This window comes from Vanacampus margaritifer, chromosome 6 (genome assembly GCF_051991255.1).
Source record: "Vanacampus margaritifer isolate UIUO_Vmar chromosome 6, RoL_Vmar_1.0, whole genome shotgun sequence".
NCBI classification, from domain to species: Eukaryota; Metazoa; Chordata; class Actinopteri; order Syngnathiformes; family Syngnathidae; genus Vanacampus; species Vanacampus margaritifer.
Window position 1 is genome coordinate 15,502,484 of NC_135437.1, and position 18,398 is coordinate 15,520,881.

General features: G+C 39.5%; 1 protein-coding gene across 1 annotated transcript in view; it reads left to right on the forward strand.

The window, feature by feature from the left end:
• The first annotated feature begins 241 nt into the window (after window positions 1-241).
• LOC144053362 (copine-8-like) overlaps window positions 242-18,398 on the forward strand; it is a 37,010-nt gene continuing 18,853 nt past the window's right edge. The window contains exons 1-5 of the mRNA XM_077567753.1: window positions 242-659; window positions 7,716-7,756; window positions 11,771-11,817; window positions 13,542-13,645; window positions 16,033-16,072. Coding sequence (XP_077423879.1) covers window positions 583-659; window positions 7,716-7,756; window positions 11,771-11,817; window positions 13,542-13,645; window positions 16,033-16,072 — 309 coding nt within the window. The 5' untranslated portion in view covers window positions 242-582. The remainder of the gene's footprint in view (window positions 660-7,715; window positions 7,757-11,770; window positions 11,818-13,541; window positions 13,646-16,032; window positions 16,073-18,398) is intronic.

Below are 18,398 nucleotides of genomic sequence, written 5' to 3' on the forward strand. Positions count from 1 at the left end.
CACCTGTTTCCACTTCCTCCTCCCTGTTCTCGCTCTCTTCCCCTCTCCCACTCCTCACGTTCCCCCAGTCACTCACTCTGTTGCTTTCTCTTCATCTCACTTTTCTTTGTCGCTCTCCCACAATCTCTCTCTCGCTAACACACTTGCTTTCACCCTCTCTCTCTCCGTATCTTCCCTCTCTCATTCCTCCTGTGAGTGCTATAGTACAGGTATGGATGCCATTATTACACACAGCTGCTTGAATCCACAACCAATTGAAACTCTCCTCCCCTTTCCCCGACCCCCCTTCCTCTTTCTCTGCCTCTCTCTCACGTTCTCATACACCCGGCTTTTTCCCGCGCTCGGAAGCATCCACACGTCGGTGCTCGGTCGGGCGGGAGCAGCGGACGGAGGATCCTCCTCCTTTCTCCTCCTCAGTCCCACCACTTCCACTATAGCATCAACTCCCTTGCGTCTTCTTCACGACACGACCACCGCCATCATCATCATCATCATCATCATCGTCATCGTCATCATCATCATCATCCAGCTCTTCTCCGTCCCTCTCATGCCCGCCACTGAGGCTTTCCTGCAGCTTGGAGCATGGCGTGCATTGGGGACGCGGACCCCTTCACCGCGGCCATCCCCGCCACCAAAGTTGAACTCACCGTGTCGTGCAGGTAGGGAATATATGTCCTTTGTGTGTGTGTGTGTATGCTGTATTTTGACATATGTGTGTGTGTGTGCTGGCACGTGCGGAGATGTTTGGCACTAGTGCCAAGATTGTGTTTCATTATTACTATGGTATGTGCATTGCTGCCTTGATTTACTAGCTTAAATTATTCCGTGACCAAGCTCACAAATCAAGTTTCCCTATTAAAATGTGTTGAATGCCATTAGGCTACCGTTCCGTTCCTGCCTACATTTTTTTTTGGTTACACCTTTTTAATTAAGAAAAATAATACTGTGTTGTGTGCAGAGGCGTGGTAAATTGAGTCAGGTTGGCCGGTTAGCATGTGTGTGAGCATCTGGGCGTGAGTAGTGGCATACAGTTGCTCCTTGCAAGTGCTCTCGTTTTGTATTTTGGTGTTTGACAGTTTTTTCCCCTTCCGTTTAATAAACAGCTGTAAGTTCATCAGTCATCAGTATTTCTCTCCTTGCCCTCATGCAGTACCTTTGCGACATCGATTTATTTATTTTTCACTGGCTGAAGCTGACTCCTAACAGAAATTTTCACTCGCACAACACAAAGCAAACAATCGACCAAGTGAAGGCTCGTAATGCGGAAAGATTGGTGTCCAAGTACGGCAGGCATCCTCCCTATTTTTTATGATATTGAATATGTCCTTTATTGCATTGTTGTTGTGTTAGTAATAAGTTGTGTACAGCAATGTGTCATACTGAGAGCGGTTCCTAATATTTTGACCGTGTTGTGTTGCTCAAATCACCAAAAAATGAAATACAGCTCTCAGCATGATTCAATCAAAAGTCTACTTTACCGTATTAAAGGTAGAATTCAGAAGGTTTTTTCCCCCCGATTGGATCTGATGTAACGGTGTACCTAATGAAGTGTCCAATGAGTGATATTTTACATTTTGCAATTGTTTATGATGATGACTATATATATTTTTTATTTCCCCCACTAATGCTAATAATAGAGTGCCCGTCCCTCTGTGAAAGACTGCGCCCCAGTTTTGTCACCGGGTTCACTTAAGAAAAGTAAATGAAAAATAAAATCATCCTGTCAGGGGAAAAAAAAAAAAGGAAATAATAATAATGATATCTGTTGCCTGCCAATAAATACAGCAGCACCTCAACGGTCTCCTAGATGAATTAAAAGGTAGTGGAAACGGTCAACTTGGCCACTAGGGGGAGCTGATACTGATGCTCAATACATTGTACTGTACTGTCATGTAGTCTTAGTTATGATTGATTTTAGCATTAAGCACCGTAGAAATTGTACTGGTCCAGTCTTGTGTAATTCCCATTAGTGATTCATAAATGGGACAACTGGATTGAAATTTATAACCAACGATTTCACGTGAGCTCCGCATGACCAAACGATTAGTGACACTTTTGATAGCTTCCTTGATTAACGCCAGGAGACAAGAGTCACCTTCAGCGTTAATCCGGCAAATTTGGTGGGCATGTCTCTCATGAGTAGACAGTAGACACACACAAAAAAGTCTCAAGAAGCCATGACTGAAAAGACACAGGAAGTCTGCCGTGTTGGTTTGGAGCGGCCATTTTAGGGACATTTTTGGCTATTGCCAGGGGAATTTGTAGATATTTTGTCTGATTGCTAACAAATTTGTAGCACGTATGATTCCAAAATGTGAAGTATTTGAGTTTTTGTCGTTGTATCTTTTTATAGGTTCCACAAAAAAAATCTCAACAGGCCATGCCTAAAAAGAAGCAGGAAGTCTGCCATTTTGGTTTCAAGCAGCCATTTTAGATTCAGTTGTGTGTACCCCAGAACTTTCTTAAAACTTCGGCCCCCAAACCTAGTTTCACTTAGCAACACGAAATTTGGTGGGCATGTCTATCATAAGTATAACCACAAAAATTGTCTCAGAAAGACACAGGATGCCTGCCATTGTGGTTTTAAGCAGCCATTTTATGTCAGTAAGACACCCAATAACCCTAAAAATTTCGCTACTGGAGCTAATTTTACTTAACAACTTAAAATGTGGCAGGCTTATCTCCCATAAGTAGACCCACAAAAAAGTCTCAATGAGCCATGCCCGAACAGACACAGGGAGTCTGCCATTTTGGTTTGAAGCAGCCATTTTAGATTCAGTAGTGCCTTTGTCACGAACCTTTGTAAAACTAAGTTTCACTAAGCAGCATGAAATTTGGTTGACATGTCAATCATGAATAGACCCACGAAAAAGTCTCAATAAACCAGCTTGAAAAGACACAGGAAGTCTTCCATTTTTGGTTTGAAGCGGCCATATTTTCCATTTCTAGAGGTCCCCCTGCTGACATTAAAATACATTTCATTCCCCTGCCCCACCTAAAATCCTTCCCACTTTTCTGCATGTGCTGGTATTGCTGCTGTAATTTTCTCACTTTGCTGCTGTGCGTAATGTCTGCAAGATAGTCGTCTTGCCATATAGGCTTCACATTTACTCCAGAGCAGAAGGACTGACACGCACACACACACACACATTTGAGTGACGGCGTGTTGTGAGCAGACGGCATCGAGCGACCCCGCAGATGTTGGGAAAGTCAGAGCGTCAAAGATCACACGGTCGCCGCCGCCGCCGCCGCCGCCGCCTGTCTCGGGTCCGAGCGCATTGTGGAGTTCGAGCCGCCTGACATTTCGGGCCCGCAGAAGGTGGCGCGGAAGCATTGACGCGTTGAGATGTGGCGCCATCGAAGACTCCCCGCTGACCCACTGGGAGGCGGGTCGATGTGTCAGCGCCAATGTTTCGCTTCCCTCGCCTAGGTGAAGAAAGAGACACCATGCGTGCAACAACAGCAATGAAGAAGAACCTTTAAGGGAGGGGATCAATACGGACTACTGTATTGGCGCTTTTTGATCAAAAAGATCAACATGGTATTGAGCAATTGTTGTCCATCATCTCTTCCACACAGAGTCTTTGCATCAGAGCTCGAACAGTACTTCAGAAATATCATTTGAGCCTTTCACACAGAGAAAGCAGTGGGAAAATGGACTTAAGTCTTAAAGACTTTCACACGAATATCCTGCAAAATTGCTGCTTTTGAGCCATAACAGATTTTTAAAATCATAGTCGGTGTAAAATTGGGTTTAAGATTGACAGCAATTTCCCCCCAAATTGCTGCATACAGTAGGTAACTGTACATACCTCATTTTGGGTTTCATGCGAAAGCCAGCAAACCTGCATGTAAAAATGTGGGAAGACAGAAAAAAATCCTTGCTTTTAAAAAATGTGCAATTAACTTGTGGAACTTTCACACAGATATCTCACAAAATTGCAGCATCAGAGCCATAATTGTAGTTCCTGCATTTTGTGTCTTTCATGCAGAATCCAGCAAAGCGACATGGAAATAGGCAGCCACTTAAAAAAAAAAACTCACTATTGTGTAAAAATGCGTTCAAGACTTAAAGCTTTTCACACAGAGATCTTGCAAAATTTCAGCTTCGGATCCATCACTGTAGAGTTTATCTTTCACACAGAATCCAGCAAAGCTACATGGGAAAATCTGGTACTAAAACTTCTGCTTTTACAGGCAGGGGGGAAATTAGTCTGAGGGTAACTTTTGTACAAGACATCTTGCAAAATTGTCACTTCAGAGCATCAGATTTAGTCTCTTTCATATAAAACCCAGCAAACCCACATGAGAAAAAGAGGACAGTGGGGAAAAAAATGCCTCTAAAATTGGGTTTGACTTTTCAAGATTGCCCAATCATAATCTTAACAGATGCATGCATTTGAATTTTCCCATACAACCCAGCGAAGCTAGATATCAGAAGCAGCGCTAAAGTGTCCTGAGCCTAAAGCCTTTTACACAGAGATTCTGCAAAATTGCCACTTTAGAACACAAAGCCACATGAGGAAAAAAGGGACACTAGGGAAAAATGCCTCTAAAATTGGGTTTAAGATTTTTAACATAGTCGTAACAGAGGCATTTGTAATTTCATACACAACCCAGCAAATCAAGATATCGGCACCATCCTGCCATCAGAAGCAGTGTAAAAGTGCCATGAGACGGAAACCTCCTACACAGAGAACCTACAAAACAGCTACACCCTTTTTCACACAAAACCCAGCAAAGGCAGTGTATTTCCATAACTTTTGTGTTTTCACTGCAACACAGTAAATGACGTCTGCTGTCATTCATGTATTTAATTGTGTGTGTGTTTGTTAGAAGTATCGGAAATGAATTGAAATTGCCATTATGACGCAATGTTTTGTGCGATTCACTTCATACAGAGAAAATGCGAAAAAACGCTGACTGTAACAGGCTGGCTGATAAGGTCTTAAAGCCTTTGGACAAAATGGCACCCTTGTGGTCATTCAAGTCAAAATGAGTTAGTTGTTTTCCAGTCTGACCCACTTTCCCGCCGCACTTTTATCCCGCCCGGTGCCGTGTTCGCCGTCATAAAAGATGGAACTCCAAATTAACTTGGGCAAGCTTTGGACCGCCTCCAATTCTTCTTCTTCTTCTTCTTCTTCTTCTTCTTCTTCTTCTTCTTCTTCTTCTTCTTCTTCTTCTTCTTCTTCTTCTTCTTCTTCTTCTTTTTCTTCTCCGGCTCCAATTAAGCCCCATTTTGACTGAAATCCTTATTTAGGTGGAATTGGAAGTGTTTACAGCAGTTAGTTAGCGTTACTAGAGTGACAGGTGGTCGCTCCACAATGTTGTGTGACTCCATGTGTATGTTCTGGGGATGAATGTTACTTATTAGCTCCGCCCACTGTGCCTCGCATCATCTGTTATATAGAGATAGCGTCTTTCCAGGCAGTAAGCATTCCACTAGATTCTAGCTTGTGGTCGCTCCAAATTGTTGTGTGTGCCCATGTTTATGTTGAGGGGAGACATGCTACTTATTAGCTCCGCTTAGTCTGCTTCGGATCCCACGTTATATGGAGGTGGTGGATTTTCTAGCAATCAGCATTCCAGTAGATTCAAACGTGGTCACTCCACAATGTTGTATGAATCTTTGTTTATGTTGCGGTTAGCTACACAACTCAAAATGTATGCCAAGTCTCCCTTGGATCTCACTTTATGTGGAGATGGCATCTTCAGTAACAATTAGTATTCTGGTAGAATCTGACAGGTGGTCACTCCACAATGTTGTGTACAGTCGATGCCTCCCCAACCTGCAGTCGAGTCGTATAATACATCGTTCTTGTTACGTGTGTAAACATGTCTAATTTCAATTTGCGTCTTTTTTTTTTTTGAACCATAAAAGGTTGGTCTCATCTGGCTTAGCGTCAAAAGCTGCTTTTAAGCGGCGGGCGGCCATGTTACGGTGAACTCGTGACGAGTCGCTGGTGGGAGTTCAAATGTAATTCAAATGTAAGTCTGGTGTCGGGAGGGAACGCTGCCGTAAATGTTTGATGAGTGTAGGGCCACTCAGCCGGGGCCTCCCGCCGTGGGACACCATTTCCCTTTTTACTTTTTTTTTTTTTTTTAAACCCGCATCTCGACCACAATCAGGTACACACGCACACACACACTCTTATATTGTAATTGCTTGCTGCCTTATTTCTTGGCTTTTTATCTCCCACTTCTCACTCCCACACACTCGTGAAGCGCTTGGACGCCATCCCGTCGGCTTATTATCATTTATTTAAGGGAGGGAGCTTTGGGGGATAGAGTTTGGAGGAGGGGCGCGGGGTGGGTTGTTGGTACCATCTGGGCCACGCTGGGATCAGCAGAAGCCGAGAGCCTGATCCAGAAACATCACTTGACATCAGCGGCTGCACGGTGCTCGCCGCCTGTCATGTGGGACGGGACAGGACGGGACACGAGCGACGCCCGCGCTCGCCCCGCAGCTAGCATGATAGCTTCATCATCCAAACAACCCCAACGCCCTCACCAAACACTCCTTCACAGCCCAATCAGCAACATGGAGCAACTGCTGGCATTGGCACATCACACGCACACACTCTGTCAATAGGCAATGGCACTCTATATAAATTCTCATTTGTAGTATGCTAATGCTACTTCCTGTCAGCCTGTTGGACATAATTCGGTCTCCTTTACAACTTCCTGTCCTGCCTACTGTTGGCTGTAAAGCAACTTCCTGTGCTAATTCCTGTCAGGCGTAATTCTACCTTCTTCTAATCCTACTTCCTGTGCTGCTTTTTGTTGACCATATTTGTGCAGTACTTCCTCTACCACTTCCAATACATTAATACATTTTCCTGTGCTACTTCCTGTGTTGCTTCCTGTTGATGCTAATACTACTTCCTGTCGGACCAAATTCTTTGCCAATTCCTGATTCATGTAATTGGCCTTGTGTGCTACTTCCTGTGCTTCTTTCTGTCAGATGTAATTCTACTTCCTGTGCTACTTCCTATTGGCCGTAATTCTAATTTCTGTAGTACTTCCTGTAAGCAGAATAGAACTTCCTGTTCTAGAGCCTGTTCACTGTATTGACTTAGGTAGGCAAAATACAGTAGGCCTATAGCTTCCTGTGTCATTGTATGACAATTATGAATTCAAAAAAAAGTCTTCTGCCTCTACTTCCTGATGTTCAGAATTCTTCTTTTGGTACTACTTCCTGTCAGACATAATGCTACTTACAAAATTTGATTATTTTCACTTGTTATATCGGAACACTATTATTTTAATTGCATTATACCAGAACCATATTGGTTTTGTACGTGACATAACACTTTGGGTCCCCCTCCGAGCTCATCTTTAATTGATTTCCTCAGTTCAGAGCAGCTGCTCTGTGTCGGGTGCTCCTCCTCATCCTCATCCTCATCTTCATCCTCCTCCTCCCTGTTGGTCCCGAAGAGCCAAGATGGCGGCGTCATGTAAATTTGATGGCGCCCGCCGCTGAGGGAAGGCAAAAAGAGAGAGAAAACAGGCTGCTGCACGCCTGAAATATTTAATAAGCTCCACTTTATGTTGCATTCTGGAGTCTCTTTAATGCTGCTGCCTCAGTGGTAACCAATCAAAGGCCGTCAGTCGGAGAAGAGTCTTTGTTTGTTTGTCGGCGTTGGCTGAGGAAGCTTAATTAAGATGCTTTTCAATTAGCGCTAATGCTTGTCTCTTATTTTCTTGCTTTTTAGAAACCTGCTGGACCGAGACACCTTCTCCAAATCAGATCCCAGTGAGACACACACACGCACACACGTTTGTTTTACTATCTTTGTGGGGCCATCTCATTGACATAATGCATTTCCTAGCCCCTTCCCCTAACCCCAACCATCAAAAATTATTGCCCACCCTTATTCACCCCCCCCCCCCCCCCCACACACACACACACACATCAGAACATAAAAATGAATGCACACAACATTGTGGACATGCCAGCTGTCAGTCTACCGGAACACTATAAATGTCTCCACATAACATAAGATCCAAGGCAAATTGGCAGGACGTTACCTAGAACTTAAACATGGCCACCTAGAACTTAAACATGGCCACACACAACATTATGGAGTGACCACTTGTCAGGCTACTGGAACACTAACTGTCAAGACACTGCCTCCCCAATGTAAGATCTGAGTCAGATTGCTAGTTTACATAGCTCTCTGGAACATAAACATGGACAGACACAACATTGTGGAATGGCTTTGTCAATCAAATGTAATGCTTATTGTCATCAAACATGCCTCAACTATACTTAATGTAAGATTTGAGGAAGACTAGGGAGAAAAAAAAAAGATCTAGCTACTGGGAACATATGCACACAACATTGTGGAGCGACCACATGTCAGCGTGTAATTAAATGACTCTATATTAAACATGCTATCTCCACATAATGTCAGAGCTGATGCAGACCGGGCTAGACAAATAAGTCATGAAACATAAAGTGGATGCTCACAACATTGGGAAGTGACTATGTCCGAGTCTACAGTCTAGTGAGCCTGAGAAATATCAAAGACAATTTTGAGTCCTCAATTAGCATAAATGTAATCTTTTTTAAACATTGAAGACAATTCTGAGTTGTTTAATTTAATCTAATTGATCCTTTTGTAAACATCGACATGTCTTTGGTGGACTGCCAGTGGCCTGATATAAACATTAAAGGCCATTTAGTCATCAAAGAAACTCATGTAAATGAACATCAAAGACATTTTCAAGTCCTGAATGAACCTAATGTACAAATTGTCTTTGATGTTGATGTCAGGCTCACTGAACGCTCAAAATTGTGTTTACGTTAAGTTTAATGAAGACCCTAAGTTGTCTTTGATGTTTTCAAAAATCCATGCGTAACCACAATTTTTCTGTTTATTGATCTAGTACAACATCAAATCAGGTACAACATGAAAAGCGCTCCCAATAAAGGCACACACAAACGGAAGACAGTATAATATAATTTAAATAGAATCGATTTTGGGACATTTAAAATCGATTCGGAATCGTACTAAATGAGAATTGTGATTCTTATGAGAATCGATTTTTTGGCACACCCCTAATGTACAGTATAATTATATAATTGTATATCATATATCGTCACTGCTATGTGAAAAAAACGTAGGTCAATTTTTTCTCTTTTTTTAAAAAAAAAAAACGTTTTTGGGATGTCTGCATTCAATTTCATCGCAAAAACGTAAAAATTAAAACAATGGACATAAGTTTTTTTTCCCACATAGCAGCGACGATATACTATATAATTTGTATTACTTAAGTACAGTATAGAATAAATAATTACATTAACTTAAATAAAATAAAGAGCAACTGTGGCATCATTTCGGTTGGATTTTGGGGGCGTTTTCCGTAATTATTGCCCCTTTTTTCCCTCCCAGTTTACTGAAGTATAAATCGCACGCACACGTGTATATATAAGAGCGGCAATATGCACAAACAGTGGAATTTCATCCGGCTTTATAAGCTAATATGAATACGCCAGCGTGTGCCCGAGGCCCTGAATATGTAGCCGTGTGTGTCTGTGTGTGCGTGTGTGTGAGTGTGTGTGTGTGTGCTGAGGCGCTCTAATGCTGTGTGACTGTGGCCAGTGACTGTCAGCATAGCAGAGACATGGACGCAGCACAAGTGCCTCCTTGTATAAACGTTGGGCCCGGCGAGGATGCTCATCCTTCCTCCTCCGCTCGAGGTTCCCCAAAAAGAGCTACCTTGACTTACGCATTTAATTTGTTCCGTGCCTCTGAAAAGAAAACGCTCCCATCCTCCCATTTAAGTATCAATTAGCACCACGTCTTTAACATTTGGTCACTCCACAGTGTTGTCTACCTCTATGTTTATGCTCTAACAATTTAAATAAATACATTTAAATAAAGAAACTGTTCTTAATGACAATTAACAGTCTTACTAACTGACTAGCTCAGTTACTTAGAATTCCAGTAGACTGATGAAGTCACTCCACAACGTTGTGTTCATCCGTTTTTATGTTTTAGCAACTTTTTTGTTCAACCGAGTCTGCCCTACACTGTGTTGAGAAGGTTTGACTCAATTTAATCCATGTTTATACAGTCCAGACTCAACAACATTTTGTTATAGAGACTTTTAAAAAACGTAAAAAATAGTTTCACCCCTCCCACTCACTTTAAACACACTTGAATTTAGGAAAACTCAGATGCTCACACAGAGGAAGGGAGGCAGAGAGAGAGAATGAATGAGAGTGACTATATTAAGTTATAACTAATTAAACTTAATATATTCACTTTGGATTAACTTAATTCAATAGTGTGTTACCAATTGAAGCAATTTTATTAAGTTGGTCAACAATTCTCTTTTTAGAGTGTATTTTACAGGAATTTAGCATCAATGTTACAACGATTGTAAACCTTCAAACAACTTCAACTTTCAAACATACAAAGTATCGAAGTTGCCCTAAATGATGATTAGCATCTGCTCTCAAACCTTTTTCACTACAATGTCATTTAACATCATCAATGCTAATTGCTAACATAGTGTCTAATATGAGCTAATGAAATTAGCATCAATGTTACAATGATTGTAAACATTTTTCACTACGATGCCATTTAACATCATCAATGCTAATTGCTAACATAGAGTCTAATATGGGCTAATGAAATTAGCATCGATGTTACAATGATTGTAAACCTTTAAACAACTTCAACTTTCAAACATACAAAGTCGCCCTAAATGATGATTACTATCTGCTCTCAAATCTTTTTCACTACGATGTCATTTAACATCATCAATGCTAATTGCTAACATAGAGTCTAATATGGGCTAATGAAATTAGCATCAATGTTACGATGATTGTAAACCGTCAAACAACTTCAACTTTCAAACATACAAACAAAGTTGCTCTAAATAATGATCACTATCTGCGCTCAAACATTTTTCACTATGATGTCATTTAACATCATCAATGCTAATTGCTAACATAGAGTCTAATATGGGCTAATGAAATTAGCATCAATGTTACAATGATTGTAAACCTTCAAATTACTATCTGCTCTCAAAAAAATTTCACTACGATGCCATTTAACATCATCAATGCTAATTGCTAACATAGAGTCTAATATGGGCTAATGAAATTAGCATCAATGTTCCGATGATTGTAAACCGTCTAACAACTTCAACTTTAACTTACGTAGAGCGTCAACTCATACAAACAGCCTAACGGACCTGATGCTAAAAAAACATTAAAAAAAAAAAAGATCACTAGCTCTTCTCAAACCTTCTTCACTATGACATCATTCCCTCACACTTGGTGAGACAAGCACATCTCCAGTACAGTCGCGGCGTCGGCGCGAATGCTAATGAAATGTCACTTTAGTGCCGGATGATCGCCTCGCTGTGCTTTTCCACCAGCGCGCCGTCTTCACGGGGAAAAAAAAAACAACAACAACACGGAGACTCCCCCGAGGGACGTGAGACGCTCGCATGTCAATATTATCGACCGTCCTCACTCAATAAGGACATTCCGCCGCACTCTAACCTCGTTTTTCCTCTCCCACCTACGCAAACAACAACCTCGCCCGCCCCATCCGCTCTCCCTCCATCCTCCCCCCCACTGACATATCATCACGCTGCAAGGCAAACTTCTAGTGACATTTAATTAGGGGAGTTTTCCCGCCACGACGCCGTCCGGGGGAAAACACGCTCTCAGCTCGTCAACATGAAGTTGTCACTGTTGAAATGTTGTCTTTCAAGTCTTCTCTCCATCTCGTCCTCCTCTCCGCAGTCTGTGTGCTGTACACTCAGGGGATAGCAAACAGGGAATGGAGAGAGGTGAGTCACAAATGGCATTTTTTTTTTTTGCTGTAAAATGGTGGCTGCTGACTGTTTGGAGACAGCGACAATCAGACTGTTGTTTTCACAGTTTTTGCGCCACTAGAGGATGAAACGTTTCTTGCGGTGGTTAGTTGTCAACAAATGTTTTATGCATCACACACGGGAAGGCGCACAAATGCCAGCGAGCAGGTTAGCGCGCCTCTTTGATGCTGTCTAATGGGCAAAGTCCGTATTGAGTGTAATTGTATCCCAAGTGGGATGCGGTGGCGTTACAGGCGATGGCGTCATGAAAGGTCTGCTTGTGTGGACAGCAGTAAACAATCGCACACGTTTGAATCCGCCCTTTTCAAACCAGCCTATTTCAAATAGTGGGGTGGCACGTGTGACCCCCAGGGAACATGCTTTATTTTTTTGCCGTACTAGAATAAAGTGTAATTGCACATCCACTACAGTAGGGGCAGTGGCGCTGTCATTGTCAGAATGTGCGCAGGGAGTACAAATTGTTAAGATATTCAGCAAATTTATATTTCTTATTTTGTTTTCTGTTAATTGTGGTACAGTGTTATGCATACATGTATTCATAACAATTTTATAGACAAATTATACTATTTATAGTCGTATCAGAGATTTGGGAGATTAGGAATATTTTCTTCTTCATGGGCGGACGTAGCAGGAAATTATTAAGTAGCACTGGTTTGGAATAATTCTTGAGATGTCAATGTTCATCAAAAATGGAAATTGTTTGCAACTATGGTTATACATTTTTGTTTAATATTTAATTTATAAATTTTCTACATTTTTGTATTATGTATTTCATTTTAAAATTTAAATAGTATTTCAGTTTTTGTTTTTTTCCACTGTTTATTTTTGTAGAATACAAAAAATGAAATCTAATTAATGTAAGTTTTTATGTTTTATTTGCCTAGTTTTAAAATAGAAAAAAGGAAAATTTGTCGTTTTTGTAACTTTTTCATTTTGTGTTTTAAATCCCCCAAATCTAAATGTAAATTCCTTTATTTTAAGTTGTATTTATTTGTATTCTTAGCTTAATGTTCTAAATATATTTATTATTTGACCATTATTATTAGTATTTTTTTAAATTAGTAAATAATAATTAATGAATAAATTAATTTGGTGAATTTTTAAAAGCTTTTTCCCCCCTCTTTGTTTTTTTTACCCCCTAAAATCTAATTCTATTTTTATTTTATTTTTTTTATTCCTCAATTATTTTCATTTTTGGTTTATGTATGTATGTATGTATGCATTTATTTATTTTGTGCATTTTTTTAAATAAATTTTTGTAGTTTTTTAAAATTTGTTTCATTTTAATTCATTTTTAATGTGTGCGTGAGATTGTGTGTTTTTAATTGCATTTTTAAAAAAACAACAGTTTCCCTGTTTTTTTGGTGTCCAGAAAAGGAATGTGTAGTCCCAATTAAAAAAAATGTAGTTAATTTGAATTTGTTTAATACTGGAAATTCGGATTATGCAAAAACATTTTTTTTTAATTGTCTGATGTTTTATATATACTTTCTTTTTTTTGTGCCTTTAATCAACAGGACAGCTGAAGAGTTGATAGTAAATGGGAGCGAACTCATACTGCTCTTGTCTTCTGTGACAATTATCATTTTAGCATCCATTTTACAGTGTTCTACTGAATTTAGCAACTGTAGCATATATGATAAACGTGTGCAACATATTTGTTTTGTTTGTTTTTACAGTTTGGCAGGACAGAAGTGATCGACAACACACTCAACCCTGACTTTGTGCGCAAGTTCATCTTGGATTATTTCTTTGAGGAGAGGCAGAATCTACGTTTTGACTTGTGAGTTAACCATTGATTCGTGTGTGTGCGTGTGTGCGTGTGTGCGTGTGTGCGTATGTGCACTGCTCTCCATGTATTGGAGCAAAGCTAAGCGTGAAATATTCATGCTGTGTGCGGGAGGGAAATGTACGTTATTCCGCCTTTTAAATAAAAGACACATTTTCTTGTCACTTTTTTTTTTTTCCCGAGCAGCGTTCTCATTCCGCTCGGTTGCACTCGGAGAGGAAAAATAAGTCAATTTGACTCGAAGGCGTTTTGTGGAGACGATGATGGAAGTCTGAGGTGTCCATCACCAGGAACACATCCTGAGGAGGAGATGGCACACTTCAAGTCATTACTAAAGTAAATGAACCAAAATTATGGGAGGGGGAAATGGAGTACATGGTAGGAAATCAGAAATTGTTAAAAAATATATATTAAAAATGCTGCATAAACCATTTTTGAATAACAGAATTTTTACTTAAAGAGTCCTCACAAAAGCAATCTAAAAAAATATTTCAACTTTTTTTTTTAAATAAATAAATAAATAAATAAATACATTAAATTTCGAAAAAAACAACAACAAATTAAAACATTAAAAACACTACAAATTAAACAGATTGAAAAAATTATCAAACAATTTTCAAAATTCATTACTTAATTAATTTTACTAGATTACTGTATAATGGGGAGCCTGTGTGGTCGCTTTTCAGCTTCGATGATAAAAAAAAAAAAAACTTAAGGAGGGGGGACAGCAAAACAACAAAGCTCAAGCTCCGCCCCTTTAAAGGGGAGAGAGGTGGGGCAGTATGAACCTGGAAAAAAAACTCAACACTCAAAGACAATACATACATAAATACATAATAAAATAAAAAGACAATCTAAATTACAATTTTGTCAATTTTACATTACATTTTCTATTATTATTATTATTATTATTATTATTATTATTATTATTATTATCTTTTTCTTACTTTTAGTTTAACAGTAGTTTTGGTCTGTGGACAAGGGATGGACATCCAACATAATAACATAAGTAGATAATAATAGTAATACAAATATTGATCATGATGATAATAATTGTTTTACACTATATTAATACAAAAGGAAACATTAAATTATTATTTTTATTTTGTATTATTTTTTTAATATTTTGAATGAGTGCATTTATTTATTTATCTATATCTATATTTTTATTTTTTATGTATTTCCCCCGCAGTATATACTGCAGCTTAAGCAAGGAAATCAAGTAAAAAATGTATTCCCAAACACGAGTAGGCCATTTTGGTGCTACTAGTAAAATCTACTAGTTGGGCCAAGAAGTGCTACTAGTGCAACACAATGTTTTTATTAGTAAGGTTTAATTGTGGACTTGTAGGCCAAAAGTAGCACTAGTTACGACCAGCCGTTCTATTATTCTGCCCTGGCTGTTCTACTAGTGCACTCACTGCTTGTGTTGAACTAGTGAGGTCAAAGAGCGTACTAGTTCATAGACCAAATGCTTAAATATCTTTCCGTATGTACGTACGTGTTGTTTTTGCGGCCTCTATTGTGTGCGTACGTGTATGTCTATAAAAGCCCCGCCTCCCCATAAGAAAGTCGACAGCACAGGAAGCGGAATCCTATGTGGCGCCGTGCCAAGTGATGTCATCCACAAATTTGTGGTCACGAGGCGCCGCGGGATATCTTTGTGTGTGTGTGTGTGCGTGCATGGTCGAATCAACATGCATCCATCATGTTGTTGTTTTCAATGTCTCCCTTCCCTTCACTATCGCTCGCGCTCTCACGCACACACACGCCACGTGCGCACGCACACACTTGTCGGCATGTCTCATTATGAAACGGGATCACATGAATGATTCATGAGGCGTCCAAAGTGACAGAGGCGAACGGAACGCATGAAGCGCACCTGTGCCTTGTGCCGCCAGCACACACGAAGCATCTCCACGTTGTTACCTACTGCAAGGTGTGTTTGTTTTCATCATGTCAACCAAAAAAAATACACTTTTGTAAAATGAAGTTAACCACTCTAAATAATTATTCGGCCCAATAGAAAGTAATCTTTTGCGGGCAAATTCAGCCCCCAAAGCCAGTTTCACTTACCAACATGAATTTTGGTTGACATCATGTGCAGACCCAGCGAACAGTCTGAGGAAGCCCTGCCGGAAAAAAAACACAGTACGGCTGCCATTTTGGCTTCAAATGATTGTTTGGGGCTTATTTGGGCCAATGCCAGCTGACATTTCATCCATTTGCTCCCACATTAAGATCACATACACCAGACAGATGGCCAACGGTTAAATTGTGGAACCTTTGAGTTTTCCTGTTTGTGTGTGTGGGCGGAGCATGCCATCAAAATGGGATTCGAATGGTGTTTAACCTTGACTGTTTCACTCTTCTCTGCACAGGTACGACTTGGACTGCAAGAGTGACAATCTCTCCAAACATGTGAGTGTCTTTTGTCTGTTTATTATTAATGTCAGTTGAATAATGTCTTGTCTTTTAAAAAGTTACGCAGTTAGATTTTTTATTATACTGTGGGTTACGTTTGGCAATGTTTTTTTCAACATGCGAGGTTTTCATTAGACTGTAACGTGTGTGTGTATCTATATATATATATATATATATATATATATATATATATATATATATATATCCGCGCTGGTTTACTGGATTTTGACTGATTTTGCAAGACCGACAGGATATTGTGTTCTATTGCTATAAAAACATGGACCCTACCAAAAGACAGATTAGAGTCTCTTCTTTCACCAGGAAAAAAAGTGTATTTCTATCTGTTTCCATTTTGGAGCAATTAGCATTAGAATATAGCTAAGTTTCATCATTAATCACAAATTTGTATAGAACTGTGAGGAAATCCGCTTTTTTGCAATATGGCCCTGGTTGCTCTCTTATAATCTGCTGCCACCTGCTGGCCGTTTTTGTAATAGCTACCATTGCTTCAATATATATATATATATATATATATATATATATATATATATATATATATATATATATATATATATATATATATATATATATATATATATATATATACACACACACGTTACAGTCTAATGAAAACCTCGCATGTCGATATTTATATTTATATATATATATATATATATATATATATATAATATTTATATTTTTAATTGCTGTAATGTACTGAATGGTAAATAATCTTTAAAAATAAATAAATAAATGAAGTGCGAAAACTGCAGATGCATGCTTTTTATTGGATAGTGACGGTAAAATGAAAGAAAAAAAATGTAGATGCGTGCTTATTATTCCACAAGAATAAACTGCAAGCTTTGGAGATACTGTACATGCTTTTATCACCCCTCCAGCTATTCATTCCTGTCCAAATAGAATTTCCCCTTCCACACCCTAACACCTCCTCCCCTTCATCTTGGTGGCCGAGAGTGCTAACCTCTCAGCCCCTTTCCCCATATTTTACCTCCCATAATGCCCCGGGGCTCCATCTGAGCGCAGCATGAAGGCCGAGGATGCTTGGATGCACCCTGTCAGCGCTGTGGATGTGTGGGATTGCAGATCGGCCACGTTGTGGCCCCGTTGTCCACAAACGCGCCCCGATCCACTTGCCTGGCTATAAATAACACCTTCATCATAAACAAACAAACAAAAAAAAGTCTTTCATCTACGATCACAAGTACAGTAGCTCAGTTGTATGTTTGTTTACGTACCTTGTGCAGATGGCCGCAGGGTCCGTGTGCGCAGAACAGAACATGCACTTATGTGGAATTAAGAGCTTTTACTTTCTCTTTTATCCTGACATGGACAATACTTCAATCTCGTTTATTTTGCTAATGAATGCTGAAACGCACACGGCACGGCCAGTAGTAGGTCATGTCATCGCGGTTTGATGGCAAGCCGGCATCTCTGCTTTTTTTTTTACTTGATTGTGAGGATGGATTAACATTTCACTTCCTCATAAAAAAATCATTACTGTTCAGAGTAATTTTTCACATGTGTTTAGACCAATAGCCTATTTTTGTGAAGAAATATGAAATGTACCATGAAATAAAATGGAACCCCCAAAAATCATTGAGAAACAATCAATTCATGTTTTACATGAAAAACAGTGGGGGGACTGAGAACAAAATTTACCCAAAAATTGGGGGGGGGTCTGCAAATGTGCAAATCCACTGTGGCGGCATGCAGATGTCAACATGCTTTTTAGTTGGGTGGTAACAAAAGATGGAAATATTACTCGATATACGTAAGTGTGCTTTTAATTGGATATAGATGCGGACAGGACATGTTTTCATTGGGCGATGACAACAACCACTGTATTTTTTAAATCAGCAAATTTGGAGATAAACGCTTTTCATTAGGTAATGACATTAAAAGAGGAAACAAATCTCAAAATTTGGAGATACTTTTAATGGGCGAGGATTATAAAAGATGACCAAAAACCCTCAAAATTTGGAGATACTTGCTTTTCAATGAGGCAATTACATAAAGAAAAAACAACAACATGCTTTTTAACTCATTCACTCACAGCCATTTTCACTGAAGCAACCCACTTCGCTCCACGCTGGTTTACTGGATTTTGACTGATTTTGCAAGACCCACAGGATATTGTGTTCTATTGCTATAAAAACATGGAACCTACCAAAAGAAAAAATTGAGTCTCTTCTTTCACCAGGAAAAAAAAATAGTATTTCTATCTGTTTCCATTTTGGAGCAATTAGCATTAAAATATAGCTAAGTTTCATTATTAACCACAAATTTGTATAGAAATCCGCTT